The 20,530-nt window shown below is 34.8% G+C and overlaps 1 protein-coding gene across 6 annotated transcripts in view; it reads left to right on the top strand.

The window, feature by feature from the left end:
* LOC143222108 (paired box protein Pax-6-like) overlaps positions 1–20,282 on the top strand; it is a 110,601-nt gene extending 90,319 nt beyond the window's left edge. For all 6 annotated transcript variants that reach the window (XM_076448062.1, XM_076448061.1, XM_076448064.1 and 3 more), the window contains 5 exons: positions 14,046–14,195; positions 14,542–14,624; positions 15,694–15,881; positions 16,767–17,002; positions 19,233–20,282. In XM_076448062.1, coding sequence (XP_076304177.1) covers positions 14,046–14,195; positions 14,542–14,624; positions 15,694–15,881; positions 16,767–17,002; positions 19,233–19,327 — 752 coding nt within the window. In that variant the 3' untranslated portion in view covers positions 19,328–20,282. The remainder of the gene's footprint in view (positions 1–14,045; positions 14,196–14,541; positions 14,625–15,693; positions 15,882–16,766; positions 17,003–19,232) is intronic.
* The last annotated feature ends 248 nt before the right edge of the window (positions 20,283–20,530 follow it).

Raw genomic sequence — 20,530 nt, forward strand, 5'->3', positions numbered from 1 at the left:
ATTTCTAGCGTTATAAGCCTTCAGACTTTCCCCTGTGCCACTGGGTGTATGAACGTAGAACAGGTGGGGATATGAAAGGCTATTGTGACAGGTCAAAATGTATAAAACGATACGCAAATCATATATAAGATGCATTTCTGTTAAACAAGTATAATCTATATGACCATACATTATGTTTGGTGTTTAGTTTACACAACCACAGTGAATATATCACCAGTATTCCAAATATCAGTGAGTTAATTCTTAGCTCTCCACATACACTGCCAGGTTACGGGTTAACATCTTTGATGTGTTTAAAAAATCTTCAACGGCCCTTACATGAGCTAGTTTCGACCTGAGTGTGTTGCCTGTTGTGTTCAGGGCTGAATATAGTGTTCTTACGTAAGCTGAAATGTCATCTAATTAGGTGCCGTACAATGCATTGATTTGTTGACACTGACTTCTATGGAGATCTCATTGTTCCCTTTTACACCATGTCTCTGAGGATGTGTACGCATATATATATATATATGTGTGTGTGTGTGTGTGCGTGTGCGCGAACTTATGCATATGCACGTGCATATAATAACTTACCTATGCACACAATGAACATAGATGTTTCATTTTTTTTTTACTCTAACGTGTAGTGGAACGATAGTTACCATGACTGTTAGAGTATTTATTCAGATCCTAAACTGATTTGTTTTCTTACGTGTAATTCATTGTTTAAGAGCATTTTATTCCACCCTGTTGGTCTTTAAATGATTGTACGTTGAAATAACAAAAGCTCCATATACACGTGGACGTGGATAATTAGTTTAAAATAAGTAACAATAGCAGATGCTTTAGAAGAGAGAATTGATACCAACAGATAATTTTTGTTTATTTTAATTTGTTAAGGGAATTAATATTTTGTGAATATATATGTTATAACAACGTTTCAATAGGATAAAAGCGTCGATTGTATACACGTTTTACCCGAGTTCAAACGTTATGGGATTTCTTTGTTGTCAAGCGCAAAATTACCTAACGTGTGGGCTATCTCTATTGTGCACACCACAGGTATCGAAACCTGGTTTATAGTGTCATAAGCCCCTCTGAGCTACTGGTGAGAAGGCTACCTTACAGTGGAGTATTGATCTAAATTTTGAAACATGGAAGACGTGTATGGTGTTGTTTAGTTTGTATGACGTCATAAGATATTCACGTTTCATGAACATATTGGTGCGTGAACGTAAAGCTTTATAATTACATCAGATACGTTTCGTAGGGAAGTATGAACTGATCACATAGTTCTAGCAGGGCTCACGTAAGAATGTACTAAGACGTACAAACTATACGTTGCCCTTTGCTGTGACATACACATCCTTACACCGTTCCAAAATAAAATAAAAAAAAACTTCCATCTATCATTTCTGCGCTATTTCTGGATTTACACGACTAATGCTAATCTTGTAATCGAAATACTTTATTTGTTTGTTTGTTTTTAATTTCGCGCAGAGCTACGAAAGTGCTATCTGCGTTAGCCGTCCCTGATTTAGCAGTGTTAGACTAGAGAGAATGTAGCTAGTCATCACCACTCACCGCCAACTTTTGGACTACTCTTTTACCAACGAATAGTGGGACTGACCGTAACATTATAATGCCCCCACGGCTGAAAGGTCGAGTATGTTTGGTGTGATGGGGATTCAAACCCGCGACCCTCAGTTTACGAGTCGAACTCCTTAACCACCTGGCCATGCTGGGCCATTAATCGAAATATATCTAAATGCACTTAATTCGCTAGAAAAATATAAATTGTGAAATGCTTAATATATTTCACATGTACCTTTCAGTGACTGGTACTATTTTAAGTAGATTATGTGAGCGTGTGTATATATATAATGCTCTTATCAGAGGCAGTGTAATATTCATTATGCTTGGTTTATCAAGTTATCTCTTTTACCATAGGAGAGATTTTCTACATACTAAGCTATCAATACATTAAAATTATTGTTTTTTGTTTTGTTTTTTAGAAACCCTTCCTACTAAAATAATGAAAATAAATGAGGTTATTATATCACTCTAAATAATTTAGCATGTTAAACGTTAAATCTAAGCAATTTGACTTGCGAAATGTTAATCGAAGTAATTTAGTATATGAAATGCTATTCTACGTAACCTAGCTTGTGAAATGTTATTTTTAAGTAATTTAGCTAATGAGATGCTATTTTAACTGATTTAGTATGATAAATAATATTCTAATTAATTTATAAATATATAGCATGTGAAATGTTATCTAAGTTATTTGACCTGTGATATATTGTTCTAAGTAATTTAGCTTGTGAAATGTTATTCTATATAATTGAAGTTGTGACGCACTTAGTAAGTAATTTAGCCTTTCACATATTATTCTAAATAATTTAGCTTGATTTATCACCGTAAAAGAGTCTACATCTAGCTATAAAAGTGCAAAAAATGGCGCGTGAGAGGTGCTAAAATACATGTATTTAAGGTACAAGATAAAACAAGACAGGTCTCGCAAATTCTCGTTACAGAAAAACGAGATAAAACGTTAAATGGAGCTGAAAATTTGATAACGAAAGACCATGATCCAGATGGCAAACGAACCATATTTGAAAGGCGTATGTACTTTGATGCAACTTTAATAAAAAAACCAGCAATTTCATTTAATATTGTCGTAAGAATGAGTCAAGTGGAAACCAGATAACTGGTTGCTTATTTCTGTTAATGAGGCAGTAAGATGTGTGGTATGAAAAGTATGTTAAAAAGAAAATTTATTTTAAGCAGTGTATTGTGGCCTGAAACATAGGTCTGTGTGTGGTATCCACTTCACTTAAAGAGAGAGCAACGCTCCTCTGTACTCCCTCTTCGAATGATTTTTATTGTGATTTTGTGTAGTCGTAAGACACATTCTGAACCTTTATTAGTCGATAATAGTTATTTATCAAACTAATTGTTTTGTTTTTAAATCTTTATTTTTAATTTGTCTTAGATGTTAAATTTCCCAATTTCTTGTGAATAAAAAAATAATAATCAAACACTGTGCTTTATAAGTAATCAAGTTCTGTTTGTGTAACGTGCGTTTAGTAAAGACAATGCATAATTTAATTAAGTTGTTTGTCGTTAAAAACTTTCATTTATCATCTTTACGCTATTTCTGGATTTACACGACCGATGCTAATCTTGTAATAGAAATATTTTATTTGTTTGTTTGTTTTTAATTTCGCGCAAAGCTACACGAGGGCTATCTGCGTTAGCCGTCCATAATTTAGCAGTGTAAAACTAGAGGGAAGGTAACTAGCCATCAATATTCACTACTAACTCTTGGAACTACTCTTTTATAAATCAATGAATAGTGGGATTGACTCTAACATTATAACGTTCCGCAGCTGAGAAGACGACCATGTTTTAGTGTAACGGAGATTCGAACCTGCAACCGTCAGACTACGAGTCGAGCATCCTAATCACCTGGCCAATTTAATTAAAATAATTTTGTAAACGTTATATAACCTTCAGGTTACACAGTACTATACATCCATCTTCTGGTGTGGAAGATGACAGAGATAGGTCTCTTCTCTTTGTTTTATATAATTGGTGTTTGTGTATTAATACAGAAGTCATAACGAAATACTTAAAACCAACAATATTTAAATTCAACTAAACTATTCAGTTTTTCTATCTTTTAAAATTATAGAACTCTCATTATGGTGCATCATTTTCTTTTTATAAAATCGTTATTTGATCGAAGTCCACTACCCGAGAAAGTATACATGTATAGAATATTCATGTTTATTTGAAGTTAATTTAAATGAACATTGTCATGGGCACAGTAGTAATCTATCATTAAATTTAAAGTACGGTCGTTACAAACTACCTGAGCTGACGTAAAGAAGCTCCTAAAGGTACAATAAAAATAACAATGAGAATTGAGAAGTGTTGAATGAAAAATATCTTATTTGTTTTATTTGTTCTGTTTCTATCAGGAAACAGAAGCGAGTTTCATGTTTTTAAGTTTGTTTTTCAAATCATGCGTATTTCGTTTCTAGACTTATTTACGTCATTCTAATTGTTGTACTCAGAATTTTTTCATAGAATAATTTCTCCGTTCTAGTAGGTTTCTCAGCCTTAGAATTAATTGGCAGGCAAAATTAATGTTCTAAATTTATAACCAAGACAGTAATGACATTTTGAAAGTTGTTGACAGGTTATTTAATTATACAAACCTTTTTTTGAACTTATTTATCGAAGCTAATCTCTTGTATAAAGGTATAGGTATTTGGCCAAGTGTTCAACTCGCAACTTTCGGGTACGAATCTCCGTTCCACCAAACACACTCGCCTTTTTATCTGTGGGGCAGTTATAAAGTAACGGTCAATTACACTATTCGTTGCTAAATGAGTAGTTCACACGAGGTGGCGGTGAGTGTTGATGACTAGTTGCCTTCTCTGTAGCTCATCACTGCTAAATTTGTAATGACTAAAGTAGATTGCTCTCGAGTAGCTTTGCGCTAAATTTAAAGCACACCAAAATACACCATACTGATATCTAGGTAATTACAAACAGGATATTTACTACAACAGTATCATCAATGCTTACGAACCGGATAAAGAAGTTACATCCAAATAAATGCAAAATTTCCGTTCATTGTAATTATTTAGATATCAGTATGGTGTATTTTGGTGTGTGTTTAAATTTTGCGCAAAGCTACTCGAGAGCAATCTACGCTAGCCATCTTGTACGCGTTCGGATTATTTGCGAAGACGAAATTATTTTATGCTGTTTTCGACTTCTCTCTCGCGCGTGTGTATTTATGCCATCATTCCTCATGTAATTGTTAGGCTTAAAAGCATGCTAATGTTGAAAAGTACATCCAGCATTGTTATGACAACTGTTTCTATGACATCCAGTTAAATAAGCGGTTTTTAATGCATTTAGGAACTGACTGCAGCAAAAACTTAGATTTCAAATCTGATTTTCCCTGCACACCTGTACCAAGTTCTGGACATGCTAGAGCTTCAGGGATTTAGTGTCAAAATGATAGTGTCACTCTCTTACCACCACACTTTGCGGTGTCTTTGCTCAACCGTCACGCGCTGTCACCCAGAATATGTCAAACTGGTGACCCCAAAGTTGGAGTCTTCACAGCGGCACCACTCACAGAGAGATGGAAGCCTCTGTGTGGGCCGAGTCTCTTGAATCTTTAAGACTTAAACCATCGCGTTCTTTAGACCCGAACCCAGCATAGAATAACCTCAAACGACAGTTTCATTTTTATTTTCCTGTAAATGTCTCTTTTGTTTGGAATCAAAAGAAGAAAAACCAAAGCAAGTGCAGAATTCTTACAGTCAACCACGGATTAAAAAACAATGTTGGCAATCACCAGGTGTCCAGATGTGAGGGTGAGATGGAGAGAAGAAGAGGGGGTTAGGAAGGTATAACTGACACGTGAATGTTTCTTTCCTATTTGTACGCATCAAAATTTTCTCAGGGTGAACTCGATCAAATTCAGTACTTAACTTGAGAAGTTTCTGTGCTGATTTCGCAAAAAAACACGTGTGCTCGAGAGTTCATTTATCTGAAGATATTACTTTCCGTAATTACAAAACATTGAAAAAAAGTCCATACAATAACGTAAAAATGCAGTTTAACTGTAAAAAAATAACAACAACAAGAAAACAACACGGAATTTAACGAGGAAATTAACAGGTGTTTCTGATTTTATTATATTTGTGAGTTTTTTTCTTTCTGAATTTAAGCGAATGCATTTATGAGCAGCTGTCACTGAAAAGATGCGGTTATCCTATTTACATGTTGGTAAAAAGAGTAGTCCAAAAGTTGGTGTTGATTGGTTGTTTTCCTTCTAATTTATCACCAGGGCAGATGGCCTTCGAATAATTGTATGCGAAATTCAGCAATTAACCTTATTGAAATCTTCGACAATTTAAATTGGCATGGATCCGATTTGATGATTTCAAGTTCATTTACGTTAAGATGTCTTGGAGTCAGAGATTTTACTAAACAATATTTGTTCGCGTATTCGTGATTGTGAATATTACTTTTGTTCAGACTGAATTATTTGTTGTTGTTGTTGTTTTTTGTGCTTATAATAATAAAGTTAAATCTAGATATATAATGGTAATCGAAAGCAGATTTCTAAATTCGTTCTGCGATAGATATTACGAGACCTTTTTCTATAAAGCGTGTAATTTCCCACGCGTTTGTTTGTATGGAAACATCTGAGACACCGTGTGAGATATGTACTCCAAACTGAGGAAAAGTAATAGTTGTTGCTCTTCAAAGCATTCTAGGCGACATTTAAAGCCATAAGTATAGTAGTTACTAGGTCTCGATCTTCAGGCAATCATCCATCTTGTGCTTACTCAGTGTTCCATTTGCTGGGCTTACTATCCTATCCCTTGCCTTTATTGATCACTCTCCACCAATAGAAAGTTAGAAGGAGGAGCACATGATGATATAATCTGGCTGCACCTACTGGATTGATAAAAACCAGCATATAGAGAGGAACATGCTTTAAAAAAATGATTTGATTCACGATGTTAAGAAATATCTGTGAATGTCAGAAAATAGAAGCAAAAGCCTTGTTTATAGCTAAATATATATCATACAGGCAAACACTATAAAACATCCAAAGCTTTCGAAACTATAAATTTAACAAATATACGGATGTTTTGTAGTGCCACCTGTTGTTTGATTTAGAAATCGTTTTAATTTGCAAGGAATTTTACAACCGTTCATTCATTTACACTGACATTATATTTATGAATGTAAAATAAGAGAACAAAAACATTTAAATGCAGTATAATTTATTGTTAACTTCAAGAATTTCTGACTTTTTTCACATTACTTACTATAATTAAATATCATCGCATTTTTTATTGGCTTACAGATGCGTCGTTTAATTACCTTTACGTTATTTCACCATAGGAAACACAAATGTCAGCCTGCACCAAGACCTAGCCATATTCACTTGCAATTACTCCAGACTAAGCGACTGTAATCAATAAATCGTTAATACGTCAGCTGATATTTTGATAAGGTTCATTTATCCAACTGATTTCAAGTTAGCTCCAGCTGGATATTTGGATCATTTTATTTGTCCAACTGATTTCAAGTTAGCTCCATCTGGATATTTTGATTACATGTATTGGTCCAACTGATTTCAAATTAGCTCCATCTAGATATTTTGATTACCTGTATTGGTCCAACTGATTTCAAATTAGCTCCATCTGGATATTTTTGAGATTTCAGTGAAACGTATTATAACTAATACCATTTGTAAGCCCTTCAGCTGATATCTAATAATCGAATTTCAATACCTGTGGTGGGCATAGAGCAGATGGCCTACTATGGAACTATGTGATCAACAATAAACAAATAAAACATTTATGTTATAAATATTCAACCGACATTCAAAGTCACTGCATATCTTTAATCGCAAGATCTGACGGTCAGTCAGCAAGTGACAAGTGATTGCATTAAATACTATAATATTTAAAATGGATATCAACTGTCAGTGGAAGTAAAACACTGAGTTTTGTAATCAGAGATTGGCGCAGTGATTTATTCATGAGAGACATTTTCTATTTTGACATTTAATGGTATATATTACAATTTATAAAGTCACATTTCTTTCATTCCACTTTTAGTTAAGAAATACAGATAATATTAGATTTCACACTTAATTTTGCTTTAAAAAAGCAATTTTAAACGTGTCTTCAAAAACTGATTTTTCATGTTAAACAACGAGCATAAAACCTTTGTATTAATAAAAATTGTGAATTTTTAATTTTTTGTTATTTTTATACGACAATACAATTGATTTACGCTTTGCAACATCGAGTTTTTTTCATGAATATTGCAATCAGCAATTGGCGCAGTGATTTTTTCGTGAAAAAAAAACAAAGAAACCTATTCGGCAATTCTTCAAGCAAGGAGCGACTGCGCTGTAGTGAATGAATATATTTAAATTTTCCATTGCTATTATTAATATTAGCAAACTGACGGATAATATGGATAGTTAAATCGTTCTGAAGATTAAGTGAGGAGAAACGTTATTTTAGAGATTATGTTTTGTGTGTTGTTAAACGCGAAGCTACACAACGTGCTATTTGTGCTGTGCCCATAACTGGTGCTGGAAAACCGGTTTTTAGCGTTATAAGACTTCAGACTAACCTTTAACCCAATTAAAGTGTGTGTGTTTGTGGGAGAGGCGTATACATTTTTTTAAAAAAATGAATGAAACATTTCAAGTGGAGCCAGTTTAGAAATATATTGTTGATATAGCTTGTGACTTTTGAACTTTTGAGGTCAAATACGAATAGCTCATTCAAATAAATCGTGTTTTTGGATTTGTTTACTCAGACTAAAACTGGTTAAGCTGCGATCCAGCTGGACTCTGGTGCTATCTAAGGATCAGATTATACATGTATTGTGTTCACGATTCGGTGCTAACTTAGTGAACTTTAAATCCTGGTAGGTTTTCAATCTATTATTTCAAAAAAACAAAAATCTTTAGTTTTTATATAATGTATTGTAATCTGATTCGGCACTTTGTTGTTTTATTTCTTATATGAGAGTAAACGAGAAACAAAAAAAACCCAAAAGAACAAGAATTCTCGAGTTGAAAGTGGAAGCAAATTTATTAAGGGTTCTTGTTACATAGATTAGGTTTTATTTTCTTATTTTTTTGTTTTGTTTTAATTCTCTCTGTAATAACGTGCAGGAGATTCGTCATTTAGAGAAACCGTTCTGAGCTGGGTGTGCGCTATAATAAAACCTGATAATGTCAGTCCTTAATGGAATTTATGAAAAACGACATTAGCACTTTAACAAGGCCTCGCAGTTGTACATCAACTAGTTAGTAGGAGGGCGTGAGACAGCGCACGTAATGGTCTTCATAAATTTAAACAATGTCGCAAACTGTCAAACTAGCGGACCAGTGTAGACCTATATCAGACTAGTGTGCTGAGGACAAGGCAAGCTCATAGGATATTTAAGAAACTGATGATCATATAAGCTATATCTACTCGTGTACAGTTCTTTGTATTTCTTGCCAATGATAACGTTAAATACCATAACAGATACGTACGTAGTATGAATGGAAATGCAACGGAAAATGACAACAGCAAAAGTAGTAATGACATGGCGTTTTGATAAATGGGCTCTATCTTCCCTTACCGTTCTGCAAAACCGTGAATATCAGTATGTAAACTGGGAAGATTAGGCAACTTTCCAAGTTGAAGGCCAGTCCTTAGCTTTTCTTGTCACATTTAGGTGCTGAAAGCTTTTGGATGCGGTGACATTAATTTGATGAATTTTGCAAGCAGAACAGATATATTAAACTTATTCAGCCTAGATTAGAGAGCTGGATTTGAAAGGTATGATAATGAAATGATCAGTTATTGTACTTTAAAGACGATTTTCAAAATGGCGGCTGAGCCTAACGACAGTTCTAGCTATGAAACATTTTCACATAGTAACGCTTTTAGTTGCTAACACAATGTGATTTTTTTATACGACATTGTTATTCTTTTTTATTTCTCTACGTGGCAGCTCACAACAGCTAACTCATTTCTAAAAATAAATAATTAACACGACATACTGTATAAAAAATATTCTAACCTCATTTACGACATCAGTGGAGCATAGCATAGGTAACTAACTCTACGGGAGGTTAGGCATGGCCAGGTGGTTAAGGCACTCGACTCGTAATTTGAGGGTCGCGGGTTCGAATCCCCGTCCAACCAAATATGCTTGCCATTTCAGCCGTGTGGGCGTTATAATGTCACGGTCAATCCCACTATTCGTTGGTAAAAGAGAAGCCCAAAAGTTGGCGGTGGGTGGTGATGACTAGCTATCCTCTCTCTAGCCTTACACTGCTAAATTAGGGACGGCTGGCGCAGATAGCCCTAGTGTAGCTTTGCGCGAAATTCAAAAACAAACAAACTCTACGGAATATATATATCATGGTAGGTTTTGTGCTCAGAACCTTTCGCTCTTAAAGCAAATAATCTTACGTCAAACACGATTAAGCATTCAGTTAATAACGAACTTTCATTAATCTCTCTAATTAAACGTTTTAAACGTATCCGTGTACAGACACATATAAGAATTCATGATCCTATGAGTTTTTCGTAAATATTTAAAAAAATCTATCACAGGCTAATACCTAAAATAATATTAAAATATCAAAACCTACTTGTAGCTATATTTAATTGATGTTAAGTTCCAGTCAGTGGAAGCTTGGGAGAGATTAAAAATCTATAGATATTATTCACTGATAACAAAAAGTTTAAAACTCGATAAATCAAGTACATATTTGTATTTAAATAAGAAAACCTTATCACTGGAATAAATATATTATATTAAGATGGTTTGTTAGTACGGCAGTAAATAATTTTTCTTGTAAGCCATATCCTATACAGGACTATCAAAGACGACCTACAAAACCAATCAATATAACGAAACTGCTATTTAGAGCTAACGTATCCCTTCTCGACCCACAGTCAATGGCTCCTTCAGATGTCATGGAAGACAGCAGAAAAAATGATGGTTTAATGGACTTCAGAGACATTGATTCTTGGGGTGCCGTTTGTTGGCACCTCGCCCCGCCTAGTTCGATTCTTCAAGTGACTGAGAGAACATTTTTAGATAAAAGCCCTTTCATGGATGACTCCTGAATAAGAGTGGCCAGTGTTTTCTCAGACAGTTTCTACAACTAGTATAAACTACACCTAAATTTCACGGGCAGCTACAATCTCTAAGTCCTTGAGTCACTTGATCTAACAACCATTATTAAAGACAAGGTTGAACGTCGGTAATAACTTATCACTGAGGGTTTCAAAACATTGTATATCACACAACCAAGTTGATGATTGATTCTATTATCCACTTTTGAAAATCCCAAGATAATATTTCTTTGATACTTCACGTTTAACAGCGTATCTAACGGTAAGCAGAATTTACTTAAAATAGTGTTAATAAGCTCAATCTCTATAAATTAGGTTTGATATTCAAATTTTGCATCTCCCCAGTAGCTCAGCTGGGGAAGTCTGAAACTCTAAAAAAACAGGTTCGAGACCCGTGGTGGGCACTGCAGAAATAGCCCGCTGTATCGTTTTCTATATAGCAGCAAACAAATATACTTTGTTTAAACATTTGCTTTAATACAAAGCGTGTTACATTTGAGAGGCACTGATGTATAGATCATAAAAACATATTTCTGTGTCTTTATGTTTGTTCCTTATCTAACTACTCCTAGGTCGCTGAGCCAATTTCAACCAAACTCTGTGGGCTGATAGTTTAAAAAGGGAGTCAATAATCCTCTTAATCTCCATTTATTACTGTGATTAAACATCTATTATTTTTCATGTATGTTAACGTTAATTACATATATAGATGGCGTCACGTCATTTCAAAAAATATTAAATTATTTATAACACAACATACACAAAGTGGCGTTGTTAAGCACATAAATGTCTTATATATATAAAGAAAGCACTCTCTGTGGAGCCCCCCGCTAGTACAGCGGTATGACTCCGGATTTACAACGCTAAAATCAGGGGTTCGATTCCCCTCGGTTGGCTGAGCAGATAGCCTTATGTGGCTTTGCTATAAGAAAAACACACACACACACACACACACACACACTCTGTGGAAGATCGCAATAAAAAAATGGCCGCCATTATTGCAGTAATACATAAACTAAGCAAAAGTTTCAACTCAAAAGCCACCATAAGACTCACATGAAGACTCCTTTCTGAGTTTTATCAACTTTTTACTTTAAGCCTTGACCTTTCAATTTTGTCCTCTAAGGCACTTATGCAGCCAATAATCGTCAATTAATTAATCATGTGAAAGACTTTGGAAGGACGTAAGAGCTGATTACTGAAGGCGAGTAACAGAAAGCACCCCCTACTGCCACTACATCTTTCGCTATCTCTACTTACAATGTTACCCTCACCATCGCATAGTAGCGTATACAGTGTTTTAAGTTGGTTGGTTGGTTTGGTGTTTTATGGCACAAAGTAGCTAGACTATCTGCGCCATAATTTTAATTAGATACATAGAGTGTGTGTGTGTGTGTGTGTGTTTTTATAGCAAAGCCACATCAGGCTATCTGCTGAGCCCACCGAGGGGAATCGAGCCCCTGATTTTAGCGTTGTAAATACATAGACCTACCGCTGTACTAGCAGGAGGCTGATACATAGAGAGATCTTAAAGTTTAAACAAAACTTTTGGTAATGTATTAACGAATGCTTTAATAATATGTTACGTTAAAATAAATCGTGTTTTAAAGTTCATAAGCCGAACAAAGAACGGATATCTCAACTTGTAGAAAATAAAGGAAGACGTTTGGATGGCACCTGAACCAATGTAAAAATAATTCAGTTATCACACGATATTCGACACTAAGTAAAAACAAGTTGCATTTATAACAATACTTGTGAACCTATTGAATTAGCTATTTTCAATACTAGTTAAAGTTTTAGTAAAATGGTCTGTACATAGCTTGCTTTAAACCAAACGTTGAAAGTATAAATATATATCGTAACGTATACTTAGCTATAGTCACAAACACTACTTAACACTGGAGTGAAATATATTATATACATATTCAGATTTTAAGTACACTCACAATCAGTACTTCACGTTGTACTAGAATCACGTATATTGTATATATTTTCTATGTCTTAGCAATAGCCACGGTTAGTTCTTAACACTAGAGTGATGTATAGTGTATAGTTTTTCAGGTCTTAGCTACAGTGACGGTACTTAACACTAGAGTCACGTGTTATGTATATATATACTTCAGGTTTTAGTTACAGTCACGATCAGTGTCTGCTGTAACTTTTTGCTACACGAAAACGTATATTAATTAGTGTAAATAAACAATATATATGTCAAATACATTGTATCTTTTATAACTAGTGCTAGTGACGAAGAGGCCTTATTTCTCTTGGGCCCGGCATGACCGGTGGTTAGGACGCTCGGCTCACAAACTAAGGGTCACAGGTTTGAATCCCCATCACACCCAACTTCCTCGCCCTTTTAGTCGTGGGGGCGTTATAATGTTCGGCCAATCGCACTATTCGTTGGTAGAAGAGTAGTCCAAGAGTTCGCGGTGGGGGGTGATGACTAGCTGCCCTCCCTCTGATCTTACACTGTTAAATTAGGGACGGCTAGCACAGATAGCTCTCGTGTAGCTTTGCGTAAAATTCAAAACGAACACGTCTGTTTTTATCAGTATCAACACTCTTCAGAGACTTGAACCTGACTGATTAGCCAAGCAGCGTCATCTCGTGCCCTGTAATCGAAATATTAAATATTTATAATTTTTACAATCTATTTATTATTTTCCTAACTAAAAAAAGTTATTTTTTTTCGTTGGCGTAATCCTTGTGAGAAAAACCTTAGGTATATTCTGAAAACAACAACAACTTTCATATATTCGTAGAATTGTTTTAATATTAAAATCTCACGAGAACCTCATGCTAGTTCTCGCGGTTCACATCTACATTATTTAGTTTAAAGTACATATAGCGATTGTTTGTTGAAGCGACAGTTAAAATCATTATAACAAAGTTTACCCCAACCCTGGCATTACAGTGCTAGAAAATGAAAATGAAGACATAAAACATCATTGTTTTTTGATAGAATAGTTAATTGGCTTAAAAAGCACTAAGAAACTACTATTTTTAAACATGTTTACAAGCAAAGCTTGTTTTATTTTTGTTTGTTTTTTGGAATTTCGCACAAAGCTACTCGAGGGCTATCTGTGCTAGCCGTCCCTAATTTAGCAGTGTAAGACTAGAAGGAAGGCAGCTAGTCATCACCACCCACCGCCAACTCTTGGGCTACTCTTTCACCAACGAAAAGTGGGATTGACCGTAACATTATACGCTCCCACGGCTGGGAGGGCGAGAATGTTTAGCGCGACGCGGGCGCGAACCCATGGATTACGAGTCGCACGCCTTACGCGCTTGGCCATGCTGAGCCACAAGCAAGGGATCTTACTCTAATGTGTTTTTTGTTAACACCAGAGGGCGATAGTGGAACAGAAAGCTCCAGCCGAAGTGACCCTGGTGGAAGCGGTGATGATGAAGAAAATGCAGCAAGATTACGTCTGAAGAGAAAACTACAAAGAAACCGGACCTCTTTCACTCCAGAACAAATAGAAGCGTTAGAAAAAGGCATGTAACTAAATATGAAATCAATGGAAGCACAGCTCATAAAAATAGTGGCGTCTTTAAAACTCGATTATGTATTGTCTCACAATTGCTGAATCTGTAAAGAAAAGTAAACGTCAAAGAAGGAAAAATTGCATTACGTTAAGTAACTCGGTAATACTGCTTTAATTTAACGATATAAATATGTGTCAAAAATCATTTTTAAAGATTTCGTTACAAAGTCTACTGTGTGACGTATCTTACTTCTGAACTTACAAGATAATTATATAATGGAGTTCGTAACTCGTGCACTTCTGCAGTATTATTCTTAACAATGGATCGAACATCTATTTATGTTTTTACTTTTCAGAATTCGAACGAACTCATTACCCAGACGTTTTCGCCCGTGAACGATTAGCATCAAAGATAGACTTACCAGAGGCTAGAATACAGGTAAACAGCTGAACTTGTTGTTTATTGAACACATGAGTAAATACACTTAATGAGTTTGTGGCTGAGAAATAAGAGAATTAAACATGTACTGAAATATTAGAATATTTGGAAAATGACACAACTTTATGAAGTCTCGTTTATTACAAGTACGTTTAATATTATTGGTGACGATCGTTTGGTTGTTTGCATAGAAGCTCAAAGCTACACAATGTACTCTGCCCACAAGAGGTATCAAAACCCGGTTTCTAGCGATTTATAATGGTTACGGAGACTTAAGATATTACAATAGAAACACATCAGCCACGTCGAAAAGAGAACTTTTGATTAAAATAATATATGTTTTTAATCCCTGTAAATACGTTTGAAAAGCACATGGATCGAATCGATTTTTTAAAAATAAAAATTTATTATACACAATAATCATAAAGTAACACCGTGCCTAGTCTCAAAAATACAACAAAGTACGGCCCGGCATGGCCAGGTGGTTAAGGAACTCGACTCGTGATCTCAGAATCGCGGGTTCGAATTCCCGTCGCACCAAACATGCTCGCAATTTCAGCTGTGGGGGCGTTATAATGTGACGGTAAATCCAACTATTCGTTGGTAAAAGAGTAGCCCAAGCGTTGGCAGTGGGTGGTGATGACTAACTGCCTTCCCTCTAGTGTTATATGTATATATATATATATATATATATATACACTGTTAAATTAGGAACGGCTAGCGCGGATGACCCTCGTGTAGCTTTGCGCGAAATTCCAAAAAACAAACAAACAAAACAGCCTTTTTTTATTGTGTACAATAACTTTTTCGATATTTTATTGTATTTTTGAAATTAAGAGCCATCATATCTTTATGATTATTGTGTATAATAAATCGATGTGACACAAAACATGCTCATAAGCTGGAAATAACGTTTCATTACTGAAGATGAAGCGGTAAAAAGGTCTCATTGGATTGTTTGTAATTCTTTACATTTTAATGTTTATTACCTTTGATAAATAGTTGTTGTTGTTTAAAAAAAAAACAATTTTGAATTGAGCATTCAGTATTACAATTTGTTGTTTCAAAGGTTTGGTTTTCCAACCGAAGAGCCAAATGGAGACGAGAAGAAAAACTACGGAATCAGAGACGAGCTGCCGAGCAAGCGGCCGCCGCTGTCAACAACACACCAGGTCGCCTCCCTCTCAATTCAGGTTTTCCAAATTCCTTGTATCCCGGTATAGGACAACCAATGGCTAGCATGGGGGATTCTTACAGGTGGGCCTACTAATAGATGCTGATATGTAACATTTTCTGATTTGTTGCTAATGAGATTAATTACTTGGCGGGCAGGTTTAATTTTAAACCATAAAAGAGGCAAATATGCAAGAGATTGTAGTGTAGAAATCCTTCTATCATAGTGTTTTTCCTAGTCGAAAAGAATGCTATATAGTTTCTCTTCAGTATAAAGATTGAATAAATTAAGATGAAATGTTCTGATTGAGCTATTTTTAGCTGCGGCAAAACGGCTCATAAAACGACTCTGAGTTGTTTTTTTTTTTTAAAGTACAAACTTTTAGCTCATAGCTATGTCATCTCTTGGTCGATTTGGGATCTAACTACACTTTTGAACTTAGGAGATCAAACTCTTTCAATTGATGCATTTTACCAAAGGTCTCAAAGATTAATTTACTCTAATCTTGTCTAAAAGAATTTCAACTTCAGGTTTGCTGATAGAGGTCCTGATGAGTAGTGTGTTTTGAAGTAAGCACAAAGCAACACAATGGGCTATCTGTGCTCTGCCCACCACGGGTATCGAAACCCGATTTTTAGCGTTGTAAGTCTGCAGACATACGGCTGAGCCACTGGGGGCCCTGATGAGTAATAAAATCGAATATGCACGACCCACACTTGATATTGCTGGTACACTAAAATCTAGCTAATAAAAATGAGAAAAAAAGTCTCATAGATGAATTTAACCTAATTTTGTCTAAAATAACTTTAACTGACGTGGCTATTGAGGATACCCTCTTGTTTCGCTATTATGTTTACACTAGCAGTGTATTTTTATTATTTTACTTTTCTGTGAGATATACCAGCTCAGAAATTTCAAACTATGTAGAAATCTCATAAGAGGTTTCATACAATATGTTTCTTCCTCAGTTCTATTCCACCGATGTCCACTTACTCTATGCCGAACAATATGGCACCAACCTCCTGTCTTCAGCAGCAAGCGTCATCTTATTCTTGCATGTTACCACCAGGGAGCGCCAGAAGTTACGACCATCTTTCACTAACTAGCTATAGTCGACCATCTTGTCCTACCGCACAACCATATGTAATGCAGCCCGTCAATGGTCAGTTTTCTACAGTCAACAATGGTGGTACTGGTTCTACAGGTAAATAATTATGTTTGTTCATAATGTTTGTTTTTCACTATTTTCTTAATGTATTATATTCAGCGTATGTAAATATTTCCGGAAAACACCCAAAAAAACTATTGTGTTTCTAACAAATAAGTACCTATGTTTTATTAGAGAGATTAAGAAGGCAAGTAGCTATGTTAGTATAAGTATGGGGCCTGACATGGCCTGATGTATTTACCGAACCTGCTCGCTCAATTAGTCACGGGGGCATTAGAATGTGACGGCTAGCCCTTGCGTAAATTTACGACAAATTTAACAGAAGAAAGTTATAACTTCGTTTCCAATGCAACATTCTGGATAATAAGAACTTCTGAAAAGAATTTATGGACTTTATTGAAAGTGGAAGAGAACATTTTGAAATATTAACCTAAAGAACGTACTGAGAAAAAAGTAGTTCCACATTTTTAAAACTTTTTTCATCCATTAGAAATTAACAAATAAATGACTCAGGTATACTTAAGTACATATAATCTAAAACAGAAACGCGTTTTGTATGAAAACGATTGTAGATTTGACGGCGCAACACGAGTTTCATATACTTAGTAAATTTAAATATTGAACATTATTTGAGAGCTTTTCTTCTTTTAGATAAATGTAGATATTCGATGAACACTGAGTGTTAAGTTTTGCTGCCTTATTAACTTGTGTTACTTTCAGATATTTCTAATTTTACTAAGTTTTTGTAGAAAATATATTGTGATTGCTCGTTAAAACAATCAAATAAAATGCTTAGATTTCTGTTCGAAAACATTAGGAAGCTTTATCTTAAAGGTCAAGTGATCTTTGATTCCATCATAATGTTACAAATATACAAATATTTAACACCTTAGCCAATGGTTCAAAAACACTCCTAAGAGAGCTAAACGACCACGAGTGATGAAGAGACTTTTAGAAGATTAGGTGATTTAAACTGTAGAAGAAAGTTTAGAGGATTAAGTGACCAAGAGGGTTGAGTTTTAAAAATGTGGAACTATTTTTTTATCAGTACATTCTTTAGGTCAATATTTCAAAATGTTCTCTTCCACTTTCAATAAAGTCCCTAAATTATTTTCAGAAGTTCTTATTATCCAGAATGTTGCATCAGATTAAGTGACCAAGAGTGTTGAGGGGACTTTTAGGAGAATTAGATGATTTAAAGTGATAAAGAAATTTCCAGAGATTTAGAATACCTAGAGTAATTAGGAATGTTTTAAAGAGAGAAGGTTAGTTGTTCTCAATCTTTCTCCAACTAGGGGCTGGCTATTTATAAATCCAAAATTTTATGGACTGCTTTGTACAGTATTAAATTTTGAAAAATACTTTTATATTACATTATAAAACAACTTACTTAAGTCACTACCTTTCAAAACACACGTTTTCTTCTTTTTTTTTACTGTCTTGTGGACTGATTAATATCTTGCAGTGAACAGGTACTGTTCTATGGCAAGGTGATTAGGAAACACCGAGTTGGATGAACTAGAGTGATGAGTGAATTTCTAAAGCATTAGGTGACCTAGTGTAGTTTGGATATTCCTAGAAAATTAGGGGATCTTGAATTATGAAACGATTTCTAGAGAGTTAGGTGACCAAGAGTGATTAGGATATTCCAAGAAATTTAGGTGGCCTAGACTTATAAGGGAATTTCAAAGGAATTGAAGGATATAGTGTGTTCTTCAGATAGAGTATTAAATAATTTACGGGAACAATACTGTGAAAGAAGATATTTATGAGGTTATATTATAGTTTAATATACGTCCATAAAAGGAATAATATAAGTATGTTTCTAACTAGTAGGTGGTGAAAATCAGATGTTGTGTTTTTTTTATTTCTAACAGCAGTAATACTTTATAAAAGGTTAGATGAAACTTAGATCATCTTAATCAGAGAGATAATCCATAAAGGTTCCCAGTAAAGTGGATTCCGTAAAATTAAATGCTTTCTTTTACTTCTTGTGAAATGTTACTGCTTTTGTTTTTCAAAGGAATTGTTTATTAAAATATCTGCAAGTTTACGTTTTAAAGAAACGAACTGCTTATAATAAATATGTTTGTTGAATAACGATTTAGTTATTTTGTTTTTATTAGTAAATAATCTTTATGCTGGTATATTAGGTTTTGGCAGGTAATTATAACATTTACTTTCTGTTTAGTTATTCGATTCAGATAACGTTTATTGTAAGAAATACACTGTTTGAATTAAATTACTTTTCATCGTTATTGTCAAGGTTTGATATCACCGGGACTATCTGTCCCAGTTCAAGTGCCAGGACAACCAGCAGATTTGAATATGACTTCAGCCTACTGGCCGAGAATACAGTGACCATGGGAGCGTCAGAAGCACGTGTGGACAAAACAAAACAAAACAAACAAGAAACTAGCTTTTGACGCTGACAACGTTTTAAAATATTTTGTATCACCACAGTTTATGTAAATCATAGAACACTCAAAACTTTATAATCCAGTAAAAACGAAAAGTAAATTACGATATAGAAATCACTTCTTTTTTTTTTTCAAAAAGGAATAGAGCTACTGTATTCATCGTCCTTAGGTACTTATTTAAAATGGTTTTTTCACATCATCAGAAATTCAACTAGAGGATACAAAATTACCGGATTGGTCAACACTGAAGCTTGTGCGCAGGACTTTTACAACATATCCAGTCCAAGAAGAACAAATTGTTCAAAGAACTCTCGCTTTTTGAACGCAGCTGTGCACGTGATCGGATAGCCTTTTATCTGGTGACGTTATCATTATCCTGTACGTTACCTAATTTAAATACCTAGTCTTCCGACTCTTCAGTGTTTGTATTATATGCCTGTTATACTATTGTCATGGCTTTTCTGTATGATATTTTTTAAAATTGTGATTTGGATTCGAACTGTGTACTTTTCTCAGATCTACAGCGAAAATGAAACCAAAATCATTGATTTCTCACTTACCATATGGATCTTTACTCTTCCATATAAGACCCAGCATGGTCAAGTGGTTAAAGGGTCTCGACTCGCAATCTGAGTGTCACAAGTTCAAATCCCCGTTCCATCAAACATGATCGCTCTTTCAGCCGTGAGGACAGTCAATCACATAATTTGTGGTGACGACTAGCTGTCTTACCTCTAATCTATCACTACTGAATTAGGGACGGTTAGCGCATATAAAGTTTACATAATTTTTCGCGAAGTTCATGATAAACCAAAACCAAACAAACCTTCCATACAAGGAATGACATGATGTAAAATCAATGTTCGAGTCTCTCTTGAAATAAAAAAGTAAATGTATGTACAGCTTAGTATTTCTTTATTTCGTCCCAGTTTTCCACTTAAATTTCAACAAAGTTCTGAATTAATTCGTGTTTCGACTTGGTGTTCGATTAACAAAGCAATGTTCGAAATAAAATTGTGTATTAGTCCTGAAGTTCTGAGTTTTAATTTTTACGTTTCAAGCGAAAACGATTATAGTATAAATTAACCAATGAGGAGGTAGGTGTTTCAGAAAATATTAGCAGTGTTTCTTACCGTTAATAAAG

Source organism: Tachypleus tridentatus, chromosome 8 (assembly GCF_004210375.1).
Source record: "Tachypleus tridentatus isolate NWPU-2018 chromosome 8, ASM421037v1, whole genome shotgun sequence".
NCBI classification, from domain to species: domain Eukaryota; kingdom Metazoa; phylum Arthropoda; class Merostomata; order Xiphosura; family Limulidae; genus Tachypleus; species Tachypleus tridentatus.